The 14,905-nt window shown below is 43.4% G+C and overlaps 1 protein-coding gene across 2 annotated transcripts in view; it reads left to right on the plus strand.

Annotated features, from left to right (window-relative positions):
• The first annotated feature begins 11,972 nt into the window (after positions 1–11,972).
• The window catches only part of nrp1a (neuropilin 1a), a 57,760-nt gene continuing 54,827 nt past the window's right edge, over positions 11,973–14,905 (plus strand). Inside the window, exons 1-2 of one of the 2 annotated variants that reach the window (XM_008294834.1) lie at positions 11,973–12,167; positions 13,551–13,749. In XM_008294834.1, coding sequence (XP_008293056.1) covers positions 12,101–12,167; positions 13,551–13,749 — 266 coding nt within the window. In that variant the 5' untranslated portion in view covers positions 11,973–12,100. The remainder of the gene's footprint in view (positions 12,168–13,550; positions 13,750–14,905) is intronic. The other variant, XM_008294835.1, reaches the window with a different exon arrangement.

A 14,905-nucleotide genomic window follows, 5' to 3' on the forward strand; every position in this document is an offset into this window, starting at 1 on the left:
TATCACAGTGACTAAAACACTGTAAATATGGCGATTGCACCACAGCAGTCTCTTATTTCGTGATAAGATAAGGCAAAAATATTAGCTAACTCCAGTTATGTAAATGGATACATGGTGCAATATTTCAGATATCACAAACTGGAAGATATTAAAGCGAGAAAGTAGTTGCTGTATGTAATTTAAAAAAACTCACCTCACCTGTGACATGCGCTCACTTAATCAAATCTGTGTTTTTTACTCTCACTCAAGGTCTAGTAATGCACAAACAGTCGTCTAATGTTGCTTTGCAGTTGCAGCCTTGCAGAACCAGGTATGTGTATCAGAGAGTTACGATTCAGTTCCTGTTGTGGATGAACGAGCACAGCGTGGTCATGCAGCACCTGTGAGCAGTAACTCTCGGGAATCGGGATTCTGCGTGACGTTATGCAGTCACCGTCAGGACATGGGTTACGTGTGTTTGTTGTCCACCTACAGGTGTGCATTTGTGCAATTTCACCATGAACCTGCAGGATGAAGATCTTTATCAACAGGAATCCCGACCATCATGTCGAGGATCATCACCAAATGACAGCATTCAGTGGAAGAGCCCGTCAGGTCAGAAGTGTAACAGGAGTATCAGGAGTTAAACATTCACAGCGTTTTGCACCATGAATTCAACCCCCTAGAGTCAGACTGTTAATTCTGAGTTGTACTGTAACAACCTGAGGTGTCTGAGGGAGAACATTTGGCACAAATGATCTGATTTGGGGTACAATGCCATTTGGTTTCTCCATAATGAAGACACACTGAGGTTTTTGGCTGCACCAACACAATAGTCACCCCCCCACCTTTCATACTTGCCAGATTTTGCTCCCTGTAAGTCTTTCCCAAAATTGAATTCAAGTTCAATGGTTGCCATCTGACACAGTTGAGAAGATGGTGCATGGATGGTGCATATACTACGGGACATCAAGGGAGGGTTCCAAGTGTGGCAGGAACGCTGGAAGCACCAGAAGACTACTTTAAGGGGCATGTTGGCCAAATTAAAATCAAGTCAGGGTTTTTACTCTGTTGAACCTTTGTGATTGCATCTTCTTCGGCTTTTGCATTTGTGTAGTAACTGTACTTGTAATTAGACTTGTGCATGCGACACAGAAGCTTGCAGGAACACGGTGAAGCAATACCAAACTGGACATTTTCCACCCGACACAGTGAGGAAGGCTAATTTAGTCACAGCTGCTCTCAAGCCAGCTTTGGACCAGTGTCTGCATCTGGAATCAGGCCACTGTACTGGGAATGATAATGGTGCATCCAAAGTCTGGAAACCGGGACTATTGTGTCGAGTCAATGAAAAAAAAAAAAAAAAGCAAGAAGGCCTAAAAACCACAGTAAGACATGATGGTCATTTTAAAGAGGAAAAAAATTAGCCTCAGCTCACCGATGAGTTTCTTTGTTAAGTGTTATTACCAGTCTATAAAGAGGATAGAACGTTATCTGAAGCTGAACAATATATTCCTCTCTGTTGCGACACCTTAAAATCCCATTAAGCTGTGATGAGGAGACTGGAGAGCCTATTAGCTTTTTAGGGTGAAAGCCAGATTCATTTAGAAAATTTAATTTCAACAAGTCCTGCCCGTTCGCAGCCTGAGGATGATGATATATTCCGAGCAGCACGCGATGTGAAATGTTGTGCATCAGTTTGCTGCCAGAGGAATTTCAGTCTTATTGACGAGTTAATCCTTCACTCTGATTGCATTTTTGTGGCGTTTTAATTTCGTACCTTCACGTCGGATTGAAAATAATTGCATGACTTGGACAGAAAAGTGCATTTAGGTGGCTGTTTGTGACATTTCTGATGTGATGTGAAAAGTCCCCTCAGTTGTTCCGCCATCTGGGGAAAAACTTTCTTTCGGAAAAGCAGCGTAATTCTACAGGAACCAAAACCTTTTCACTGCATATGACCATCTTTGGTCCGGTTGGGGGAAATGCAGTCTTGTGATGTGTGCGTTCGTATGCATGCATGATATCAGCCACCACTTCCTGACCAAGTTGGGCCTGAATCAAACTTCAGCTTTTTTTATTTTTTTTTCTTTTCCCCCTCTGATCTCAGTGGCTCAGCCTCTTTAGTCATATCCCGTCAGTCTTCAGTAAATAATCCAAGACTAAATCACCAGTGCTGTCACATGATACAGTGTTATGTCAACAACAGCTTCATGACAACAATCAGGCCTTGTGACAATGACAGAAGCAGAAAAGGCACGCACAATAAGGCGTTTAAATAGCCCCATAAAATATATAAGGATGACAGCACAGATACTGTACAGGCGCTCCGTCTCCGCTCACACAAGCACACACCGACCGACCGAGGTTCCTCCCACCCCTCCAGCAGCACACACATCCACGTACAAAGGCAGGCGTCTCATCTTCCTCGGCAGCCCGTCTCACTGTTTCAGCTAATCTTTACCATCACAGGCCAGGCTGCCATTGTTGGGATTTCCTCTTCTTAATTACTAGGACGCTGGGCTTTGTTCTTACTGTGCTGCCGTTTCAGGCTCCATTTCTAACCCTGTTGTGTGTCTTTAACCCCCCCTTGTGAGGTTGGAGGGCCAGAGGGGCATCTAGGTTTACCACCTGTTGAGGCAATTACGAACTGAACAAAGCATTGGATGGGCAAGGGAGGGGCTGGACTTCACCTGTCAGCACTTTTAACATCTCCCAAGGAAAAAGTTTTCGAATCAGAAGTCGCGCTGCCACCACTGTTACAATCCCACTACCACTACCTTTACAGCTGCTTCAGATTAGAAATAACAAACAATAGTGCCGCTGACGAGAAAACTCCTCTATTCCCAGAAACGACTGGGTCAGCACAACAGCATGGAGCGAGTTCTTCAGAAAGCAGAACAATGAGTGAATCAATCCCGTGCCTCCACCCTCTTCAGGCACATAGAGGAGAAGCACTCTGGGATTACGAGTGTGTAGTTTAATGGTGTCACGTTGCAGGATTTCTTCACTGAATCTGTTCATGTTATGATAAGTTACAAACAAATGACAGCTTTTTCTTATTATTATTGTTATTGTAAGTCATGTTCACATTTTAACCTTGGTTTCCTGCGTCTTCAGTAACACTTAATGAATATATACAACAGTCAGACTGATGGGGTTTTTTCTTGCTGTGAACCAGGATGGAAACCTTTTGACCTTGGTGTGTCTTAATGGTTTTATTTCTGGTCTGCTTGGATTCCATGTATCCATAATATAGTTTGGTGTCTACATATTCCACGATTCCTCACTCCTGCGCTATTGCCTTTATAGGTCCACACAGACTCTGGCTTTCGATGTGGATCCTTACACTAGTATGTGAAAGTAACTCCGCAGATTTACTCAATCACTTTCACTTCACCACATTTCAGATATTCTACTTTCTGCTTCACTGCATTTATCTGACAGCTTTGGTTCATTTTACATTTTGCACAATGGATAATATAACACTTTTTGTAACAAATAACAAGCATTAAAACACAACGCAATAGTTCAAGATTAAACCAGCGCTTTACAGCTTTTATGGCTTCTTCCTAAAAGCAGCAGGAGTCACATGTTAGATGTCAGCTCCTCCAAAAAGGGATTTTTTTCCCTCTGCACTTCTCACGTGGTTTCATGTAAACTGTTCAAGTGATTCAATATTTCACAAAAAAAGTCAAACATTAGAGAAAAACTGAAGTCACATTTGTTTATCAGAGCTTTGTTTTTTTCTTCATTTCTTTCCTGTTAATCATGTGACACACCCTCAGATTGAGCTGCTGTCCCTTTATTTAATGGAGTATTTTTCCACTACTTTTACTTAAGTAAAGAATCAGACTATTTCTTAAATTACTACCTTGAACTTTTCTTGATTTGAATGGAACACGATTGTTGATTGCTCAAACTCCAGAACAACATATTACCAACTCATACCAGGTTTAGTAATTGTGTTCATATTGGACCAGTTATTGTGCTCCTCACTATTTACAGAAAGTAGTGTGTCCTTGATGCAAGAGGATCATCGAGAGGATGTATTGGTGAGGTCGAGGGTGTAGTTTTTTTAGGAATGTAGTGCATGAGATATTCATGCAGGAGACCAAAGTTTGTTTTCCAGTCACAGATGTGCTGTTTTTTAAAATCCATAACAACAACCTTTCCCTAACCTTCACCACACATTAGCTGACTTGAGCAGAACACTGGTATCGACTGTTAAAAACTCTGTTGCTGAATATAGTTTATGGAGAATTGTTCAGGATTCCTGTCAGATGATAGGTTGCTCTCGCTATAAACTGCTATTTAATACACGCAGAGTTGTAACTTTTGCTGTCGGCCTTAAAAGTGCGGATAAAAGGAGTGAGAGATAGTCCCCTCTCAATACATGCAAGCTTATATCTGAGGGAGACACCTTCACAGTGTCGGGGCTGTATGACTCGGGTTTCTTTGGAGAACTTGGACAGACTTAAAGCGTATAGATCTCTATGTATAGATCCCCCCTGAGAGCGGAGGGTTTCTCCGGCAGTCACCAAGGTGATTTTAGGGAGAGTAATCTCTCATAATTCAAGTCGGATGGATTCACCGGAAATCAAATCAGCTTCCCAGACTGTGAGCTGAGGAGGCAATATCCCAGTGCAATTCTTCATTGACCTACATAGCATTTCTTCCTGACAGTTCCCTCCCTCGCTCTGCACCTCCCTCCCTCTCCTTCCATTGCCCTGATCTCTGGGGCTTCTCCCTGTGCTTTTGATGATGAGCAGCACAATATTCATCATCTCAGCCTCCAAATTGGAGTAAAAAAAAAAAAAAAAACAACAAGTGGAGAATAGAAAATTAACCCACCCCCCCCCCCAAAAAAGAAAAATATATATATATATATCTACACCAAAAATTGGAATTTGCCAGGCGGTTTGCTCCTTGGCTTTCCAGAAATGTAATTAAGCATCAGAGAAAATCGCAAGTCTGTGTGTCTCCCAAAAAAAATGATCGCTTGATTAGGTATCTAGGATTGGGTAATTTCCATCAGTGATGATGTGAAATTGGGGTGCTGCAAGAGCGGGTTGGATGTGTGTGTGTGCATGCCCTAAGTTCACACACACACACACACACACACACACACACACGCCCACATCCATTTGCAGCTAAACACTGTCGCATGTGCAGACACTCATGCAGGCCCACATGCACACCGAGACAGACAGTAGGCTCCCTCATCATTAATTCAGGAGCCATCACTCTCACCCTCCTTCTGCCCCTGAGAAGCTCTCGATGCTTCCCGGCAACATTATGCATATTTATTCATACATCCTCCCCGCTTTACTAAATGTCACTGTAAATGTTTCTACTTCTAATGAAGCCATTTCTTTATGTTTTTGCTCCATTCCCTCTACCACACCCTCCTCCTCCTCCTACCCGTCTTCCTCTGCCTCCGTTTGAAAGAGGAATATCCCTGAAAATGTTTCGGCTTCGTTGTTCTTTCTCTATTACCATAATGTCTCTAAACTTCAGAAGCGCTTTATTCAGCCCTCTGCTAATTCCGTTCACACTTAGTTTCACCTCGACCAAACGCCTCCGAGGAGAAACGCTGCCTTTGTAGCAATTACTCCAGACCTTGATCTGACTGAGCCGGCACCCCCACCACCGCCAGCCCACCCCTCAAAAGTCAGTGGTGCGGGGATTTTTCAGGGTCTCCGCTGTTTTCCATGTCTTCACCCAGAAGCCTCAGAAAGTGAATATAAGAGAGCCAGCTCACTCCGGCTTCTGTTTGCCTCTCTCTCCGCTTTGTTTTCGAATCCCTTCCCCTCTCTCTCTCTTTCCTTTCCCTCCTGTCTCATACAAACATGTGCATTCCACATTCCCCGGAACACAAAAAAAAAAAAGTCCCAGGATAACGACTCTTAGACGGAGTTTGAAGGTGTGTCGTTTGCACCAGCAAGCCTGCTCAAGAGTGTGTGAAACATTCTTTTGCTGGTAATTATCAGCAGCTGCCAAAATTGTGGAACGAGAATAGCAACTTCTATACTGTGAGAGCTGTATAGCCCCTATTCACCTGCACAATAACCTTTCAGCCCATGCTGTCTTTTGCAGCGGTTGTCATGGAGGAGGACTGGAACACTGTGTGATTAGTAGGTAACAAGGTCCTTTAAAAAGTTCACAGTCGGTGTCTCTAATTCAACCTTGTAGTGCAGCGGAATGGGAACATGCATTTAAATATTCCTACTGGTGGAAGAAATACCATATCTGTCATTTCTTGCTAGACCTAAAAGTCCAGAATGTACGTTGCAGTGATGTCCCTAATGCACCCACTGACAGTCAGAGTACTTGTTGTTTGTACAGAGGAAATACTGCCAAGACGGATATGGTGCAGCACATATCAAAGGTTGGGCTTTTTAGCGTATGAATCCAAGAGATTAAATGGTCCATATGACAGCAGCAAGCAAGACCAAGTGTTTGGCTGAGATCGGTGCAACATACGTTGGATGATATGACATCAGGACTGGCATCCTGCAACCAGTCATTTGGGGCAGTAAGGCTGAAAATATCAGGCCTCGCTGTGCAGCTGCAATCGGAAAATGGACGAACTCTCTGAATGGGTGGCCCCGCTTATTCCCCCCGAGGCTGCTAGCTGGTTTGATTTTCCTCAGCAGAAAACAGTTTGGTGTACGGATATGTACTATAAGCCTGTAGGGGTAACTAGGGTAGGGATCAGTGGTGATGGGAGCTAATATAGCTTTAGGGCATTTCCAGTGGATGAGCTGGTAAAGTTCGTGAATTTTACGCTCGGTTTACTTTCTCTTCACACAAAGAAACTGAACGAGACCAAAATGTTCACTTTGCCCATTGGTTAAATGCGTCTGGGGTCGGTGTGAATGCAGGAGAAAGGTCTTGGAAATGTCTCGTCTGCTCAGATATGAAGAGGGCACCTGGCTACGGGGGCTTTGCAGCACAAGCTTGCAGAATATGCATTGCAGTTTGGTCAGATTGAGGTTGGATCAGTTCCCACCACAAACGAGTATGATTGCTGTGTTCAGACCTGCCAAAGCAAATTATACCAGGGGGGAAACCAAACCAGTGTCCAAATCAATCAGACTAAGCAACACAGGTTTGTAAACTCCTTTAGGGGAGGAGTGTTTCCGAGATGCCAGAATGTCCATCCGGATTTGACTTAAAGATCACAGCTTGTAGATGAAAATAACTTAAATCCCCTTGATGCCCATCCTGGAGTCTCCAAACTTTTATTCACTGTGTCTACATACAGGTGAGTGACAAAACTAAGATAAAGTGCAGCCTTGTAGCCCTGAGAATCATATTGGAAGATTCTACTTCTCATAGTTCATGCGCAGTGCCAATGTTCAGTGTCAATACATGAAGAGAAGTGCCCTTTATGAGGTGAGGTGGAACGTAAGCGTGTGGAGGTCAGAGCGGTGCATTGGGGGTAGCAGATCTCACTTTCATGCAGGAGACCAGTAGTTACATACAGACCTGTAAACATGATTTATCACCTGAAATCAGGATGTTTCTGTGTCCCTAGTTCTCAGTTGCTATACCTTAAATATAGATATTTCTTGCCAGTCTTTTCAACTGTACACCATTTTTCTGAAAGATAATCCCACACTTATTGTTTTAACGATGACTGCCTGTGATATCGAGGTAACGTTATGTTTATGGATGAACAGAATGGCCTACTTGAAGGTAGAGGAGGATCCTACTCCGCCATGTATGGTAATGATGTGCAATTATGACGCCCATTTAATAGGCTGATGAGGTCGGAATCAGGTGCACAGTCTCCCATGGGTGCTGAACAGGTTCAGCGTCTTGCCACTCAGGCCATATTATTCACTTACCATCCAGCGTGTCCTTGTTCCCCATATGGGAGCATCACTTATTAATTTCTTTTCTTTAATTTGTTGCCTGTCTATGATCTGTCACCCAAAAATAGCACAGAGTGTTAAATCATGTCCCAGTTCTTAGCAGGTGACTCCAAAGATAGACTTTTCAATCAGAAACTGAGGTGAAATGCTCTCTCTGACTTTGTGCCAGATGCTTTGAGCCTGTACATTTCACTCTGACTCACTCACTTTGGTGAATAAAGGGCAGGCTAATGAAATCAAGTCCGCTGCTCACAGGAACTATAAAATGTCTGCTTTTGTACCGGAGCTAATTATTCATCAGGGCTGTACTAAAGATTACTGTGGATATATATGAAGAAGCAAATCCTTTAAATGGTTCTTTTATTGTTCCTCTACAATCCCCCCCTCATTTTAGATACGGCACTGGCAGGCACCCTTGTGAAATGACTCTAAGCCATTGTTCCTGTGTTATCCTGAAGACACGAAAGGCTAGTTAGTGCAGCCTTTGATAGAGATGCCCGGCACCATTTTAACATTTGTGTTATCAGCAAGACAGAGAATTACTGAGGCTGGGATGGGAATAAAGCCACTCGATCCTCTGTCGCCGTCTCTGTCTAGGAATGAAAAATAATAATGTGCAGGATTGCGAGCTTATCTTTCTCTATTGTGGCACAAAAACTTTTCAAACAGGGGACATCTCAATAGTGTGTGCATAAAGCATGTCAGCCTCCTGAACTAAGTGCTGCTTGTGTCTCCCATAGGGCAACACAGTGATTTGCTTTTTTTTTCCAAGAACAAGCAGATTATAATAGGAAGTACATCAGGATTATTGTTTCACTACTACAGCAAAGAAGGATGAGCGAGCAGCCTTAATGCAGCGGCAGCAAAGTCTGAATAAGATGCACGCTGACTGCAGTGATTGAGTCTGCAGAAACCTTGAATCAGTGCATTTGTTCATGAAGCCAGCTGTGCAGTCTCCACAGCAGTACAGTAAGGTGAGCCTGAAAGAGCAATGGGTGGCTCCCAGAGCTGCCAACCCGCTCTGATGCCCCCTACAGGGCAGAAGGCTCCTATAGCCACAGAGACCTGCGGCCGGAAGCCTCCGCTTATTGCAGTCAATTGAGCTAAAACAGCAGAGAACTCAAGCAGCAGGTTTAACCCTTAAGGCCCAGTCCGAGCGCTGGGAGAAGTAGGGTCAGGAAGGTTTGAGCTGTGTGAGGCTGGATCCGGTTTTAGTTTCACTTCTCCTTCTTAGAGAGTTTCACAACCAGATGAAGTATGAATGAATGTTTTGAACTGAGCTGCTCCAGTGTTGATGCACTTTGCAGCAGAATTCTATGAAGAAATGTCCGCAAACAAAAGAAGATGATTCATAATTAAAACTTTCGGGACTGCTGTCCAAATCAGAGCTAGAAATGAGGTTTGTCCTGTTTTTTAAACCACCAAACTCTTTCCCTGCTGAAGTGGGTGACAGACAGACAGACAGACTGTTCACACACCAGCACAGAACAACTTCTTTGTTCACATGCAGGAACAACACTGCACTGAGTCCCTTGAGCCTCTATATGTTCCCATAAAACTACATAAGACCATATAGCATCTATAATATTAATGTGTTGCCACTGTGGGGATTTAGAATGTGTACGTTGCACTGTAGAGGCCTTAATGCACGTCACTGTCTTTTGCATCTCCTGTGATGTCACTTTAATGATTCAACAGCGCTCCTGGGGAGTCACAGATGTTTGTGTAATATCCTTATAAAAGTATTTCTTGTTGTTTATCATGAGGGAATATGGAGCTAGAAAAGATTTTCTGTGAGTGATACAAAATAAAGAAATAAATGTAATTCAACATGACTCACATGCGCAGAGAAGCCATCGGCTTAGCGCATTTTTCTGTCTAATGTGACTTTGTGATGCGTCCAATAAGGGCTACAGGCTGGTGGAGGGAGAGAGGCAGCTGGGTTGAAATCTGCATATCGATTGCAGAGACGCACACATCGACACACGCACGAAAACAATCGCGCGCACCCGCGTACTCATCCCTCGTAAAGGGGCGTGTGGAGCTGGCAGGGACTCAAACCCTCCGCATTTGCATCAGTGGAGGAGCCGAGAGCGGTGGCGCACGGAGAGACGGACGGAGAAAGCAACTTGTATTAAATCAAAAAGGACTTTTATTTGCCTCAGTGATCTTTCCCTCCTTGAGACATTTTGGGACTACCGGTTCTCCCTCACGTTGGTCGGATTTCAGTTGTGACAGCGCTGAGTGGGAGCCCAACGCGCAGAGAGAACCGGAGAGATCAGCGGTGAGGAGGCTCGCCTGTACGCGGAGAGGAGAGTGTGTCTCCGGGCATCGGCTGTGCGTCTTTGCGCGAACAAGACTGGACTGCTCTGTGGTTCTTCCTCTGCGTATAAAAGGAGGGGATTTGGGGGGTACTGGCTGATAAGTTGACTTGCTTTTGTGGAGCTCTGGTGTCGTTTTAACAGAATCGGAGGAAGCCTATCGGATCGTACTCTCTGCTCCACGCATGTTGAAAGTGGAGAGAGCAGGGCTGGATGCCTGCGGGTTTGCGAGTCCTCAAGACGCAGGTGAATGCAGCTGTTTTTTATTTGACTTGTTCCAAGGGTTAAAAGAAATATTTAATTTGAGTTTTCTGAAATAATACTAATCACATTTTCTTCATGATTTCAGTAATTTTACGCACAACATTACAATTTTGGCTCATGTGATCCCATTGTTTTACCATCCCTTCTTATTTTTTTGTTCTAAAACCAAAAGAGCACAACATACAGATTATTACAATTTTTCCCCTTGTAATCACGTATTGCATTGTTTTGTGTTGAAGCAGGAGTTTACAGCAGAATGCTTTGTGTTTTCTGTTTGAGGTTTGCTGAGAACCAGCCGGCTGCGTTCCTTTTTACGCGGTGTGACCCACTAAGGGCAGCCTTGAGTAAACTACTCGAGGCTACTATAATTTACGCTTTAATTGATTTCCTCTAAATTTCAGCGTGCCAGTTTAATGGTGTCACTGTTGTGGGGCAGGTTTCAACAATCGGCGCATCTGGGCAGCTTATGGTGCATAAAAGACATCCACCAGAACTAAGGAGGAAAAATTACTTTCTGCCATTTAGCTCCGGAGCAAAAGAAAAAAAACTGGGCCTGTAAACAACACTACAGATGTGCTCCTGTTCGAGCCGGAGGATGAGTGTTTTTTTAAAGGATTGGAAGACAAAAAGGGTCAGTTTTGTTGTGTAGATGTCACATAAAGTGATCAGATAGAAGTGAAAGAGGGACACCCGAGGAAATACCCAACAATAATCCTCAAGATCCAGACTTAAAATAGTTAAGAGGATGTTTCATAGTTGCCTGGTTTCGCCAAGTAGAGTAATTTATAAATGGCAACATCTCAGGGAGTGTTTTTTTAAAATGTTCCTGCGGGGAGTCCTGTTGTGTCACTACATCTCCCAATAATGTCAAGCTCCTTTATGTAAAAGAAGAAAGGGGGAGGGAGGGGAGGAGAGGGTGAGTGAGTAAAAGAGAGAGGGAGGAAGAAAGAGAGAGAGTCGTGTCACTTAACGGACTGTTGGTGCTCCATGACTCAGTGTGCTGCTCCGCTTACATATAAAGACGCGGAGCTTTTCAGACATAGGTTGGCTATTTGTAATCAAGCCAATCATCAACCTCTCCGAGTCCCTACTCTGAGCCTATAGAAGCAAAGCGGTCACAATTTGGGGAAGGGGTGGTGTACCCGTGTCTTCAGCGTCTTATTTGTATCCGCGCTTTTTTGACAGACTGGGGAATGTCCAGAGCGCACGGCCGCGGCACGCATCCATAACCTGCTCACATCTCCGTCTATTTCTTTTTGCACTCCACAGCCAAGGATTACATCCTTCCCGGGCATCGTCTGAAGGAGTAAAAGGACGCAAAGTCGGAGCGGAGTGGGTAGTTTCTTCACATATCTTTGCGCTTTGGCTTCTTTGGAGAGGATATGGCACGGTCGGCGCTGGAGAGAGGAGAGCAGCCGGCACAGGCGAGAGGAAACAGGAGCTGAATGACAGGATGCCAGCGACCTGAGCCCGCACTCAGATCACTTCCAACTTCGTCAAAAGAGACACTTCTGCTTTTATTTGTTGAGTTCAGAAGCGGGAAGAAGAATACTTGCCAAGAAAAAAAAAACAAGCTTTTGGAGGAGTTTAATTTTTTGGAGGAGTTTTTCTTTTTTGTATGCGTAATTTTAATTTTTTGTCGATAAAACAAGGATGCATTGTGGATTAGTCTTTATCCTGTTCATGGGAATCCTCTTGGTGGTCAAGGCTTTCAAAAACGGTAAGTGTGACATCTGATATCTATATAAATAAAGCTTTTATGTGCTCTGCAAAGCTACTAATCCCAATATTTTTTCAAAAGATTAGTCCCCTCTGATCTGCGCTGATCTTTGGGTAAACTCGCAAGGCGCTCACCTGCCCATTCCGCCAACGCCTTAAGAAAACCCCTCTAATATTATTCCTACAAGGACTTAGTGTTGCTCCACAGTGACTTTAGAATACCTTATTGTAGCCCTCTTCAACAGTGTTCTGCTGTTTTATTGTTAGACTTGTATTTATGATTATTATTCCTGCTGCACAGCGTGTTTTTTTCTTTACCTTACTACTCCTAAGACATCATCCCCACAATACAATTAAACGTTTATAAAATATTTATTGTAATCATAAAACTACACTTTATTGTGGGATTTGTAACCAACTATAAACCAGTTTATTAAATGAATTACGCACTGTTTGCGCGAGGACAGAAGTTTAGTATGGGGATTAGTAGCGTCTCTTTGTGATAAAGTTCAAAAAGTCACTCCAAAAACTCGACTTAAACAACTTCCCATGTTCTATTCTTACTGCATCGCTTCCGTTTATGCGTTTATTTATTTCGATTTAATAGATTTAAAAGAGTTAAATTACTCGATAGCGCATGCTTTTATAATAATTTTTAAAAAGTGAAAATGAAAATAAATATGCGTCGGAGCAGTCAACCTCTTAAAAATAGATGAATATTCCTTTAAATTGTATTTAATGCCGAGTTTTAAAGGAACACAGTGCAGATAAAAGTCACTTCAGGCTTTGGCAGAACTAAACTTTATTAAAGCTTCAGCCCTTCTCTCAGACTTTGGTGCTGCATGCATCACTACATAAAAAGCTGTTCCTTTCCTTGTGTTAATGTGAGTCAGAAGCAGCTTCATCTTCTGTCTGCATGACTTCAGCTCGTGCATGTCACAGCATGAAATTAACAACTGTCTAAGTGCAATTTATGAGCTCATTATAAGTAATTTTGTGTGGCTGTTCTAATGTTCTGTTTTCACTCTGCTCTGTTGTCGACAAAGCCTCAAACTGCAGCTTTGTTTCAGTTTATAAAAATCTGTGAAAGAACAATTGGAAAACTCTTTACTGTGTAGATTCATGGGTAGGGATGTCTTAAAGGAGCTCCCTCCACAGTAGAAAAAGTTGAGCTTTAATTCTGATTAACAGTATCTAATATTTCCCTCTGTGTCACCTGTAGGAATTAAATGACTAATTCAAAGTGTGAGTGTTGTGTAAACCCATCAGTCTGAAGTGTCCCTGAGCAAAGATTACCTCATTCAGTCCAACTGTTGTCTCTCTCTCTGTAAGCTGTCAGTGGATAAGATCATCAGTCAAGTTTTCTTTGTTTCTGTCCCTCAAGAACTCTTGTCACTCCCCTCTGCAGATAAATGTGGAGGCAACATCAGAATCTCAACCGCCAACTACCTCACTTCGCCCGGATACCCCATGTCTTACCCCCCTTCTCAGAGATGCGTGTGGGTGATCTCGGCGCCGGGTCCTCACCAGCGGATCCTCATCAACTTCAATCCGCATTTTGATCTGGAGGACCGCGAGTGCAAGTAAGTACAGCATGAGTTGGCGACCTCCTCTATCAAGACCAGATGTGCTTTTGGCCCCCCCAAAAAAAACAACACAAAAAAAGAGTCATTCATTCAATCTGGTTTTGTCTGTGGGGGTTTGATCTAAAGTTAGTAGAGGGAGATTGTGAAAACTCTAATACAAATCTACATATCTTTATTCTATTAGTGATGGGAAGCTTCTCAAGGTTTGACCCCCCCACACTTGACTGGAGATGCTGTGTTGAAGCCGTTCACACAAACTCCTCCGAATTCACATTTATTTTCATCTTAAAGTGCATATACACGTGTGCCCCATTCATAAGGGTGACTATTGTTGCGCTCCGGTGTGTGTGTGTGTATGTGTGTGACACTCATTCCTCCCTCTCCCTCATGCCTATTGCACATGAAACTGCGCCATCTAGTGTCAGCAGGCTCTCCGGAGCTGTGTTAATGTAATCCCGCTCTGTGAATACATAGGGCAGCAGGAATGTCTCACCCCTGCCATTTGGTTTTGGAATGTCCTTGATTTTCGTCTTTGTGGAATGAAGTCACCGGGGTATAATATTGATTTGAGCTGCTGTTTTTTTTGCAGAAGGGGGGGAGTACCATAAGGCCAAAACCTCACAAGAGGCCGTTAAAAAGGCGGCTCTGTCCTATACTGCAGGAAAACAATGTCTGTTTTAATCAACCGTACACTTTCATATTATCTCTTAAAATGCAATTACTCTGAAAACAAGCGAGAAATTCCAAGAAACAAGTCTCAGCTTATTTAATTAGGCTTTATTAACGTCAGAGTTGGAACAGAGTGAAATGATGTGACTCACATGGTGTGTTTTTTTTCACTTAGATTTCCTCCAGAAGCTCAGTGAAATCACCCTTTTAAGGTGGATTTCTCGGTGACACTTAGTTACTGATGCTTATTTGACTTGTAAGCCACGAGCTGCTGCATCCAGCGAAAGGCTAAGCGGCTAACCTGTTGTCGGATAGATAGTTTAAGCCGATGAAACCAGAGACAGACAGTAATGTGATGAGCCCGTGTCAGTGTGAGTGCCCTGAGGTGAGCCTTTGCCTGGGCAGACTGCCTCGCTCTGATTGCCTGTCTTTCTTTCTGTGTGTGTGTGTGAGTGTGTGTGTGTGTGTGTGTGTGTGTGGTTTG

Source organism: Stegastes partitus, unplaced genomic scaffold (genome assembly GCF_000690725.1).
Source record: "Stegastes partitus isolate 25-593 unplaced genomic scaffold, Stegastes_partitus-1.0.2 Scaffold999, whole genome shotgun sequence".
Lineage (NCBI taxonomy): Eukaryota > Metazoa > Chordata > Actinopteri > Pomacentridae > Stegastes > Stegastes partitus.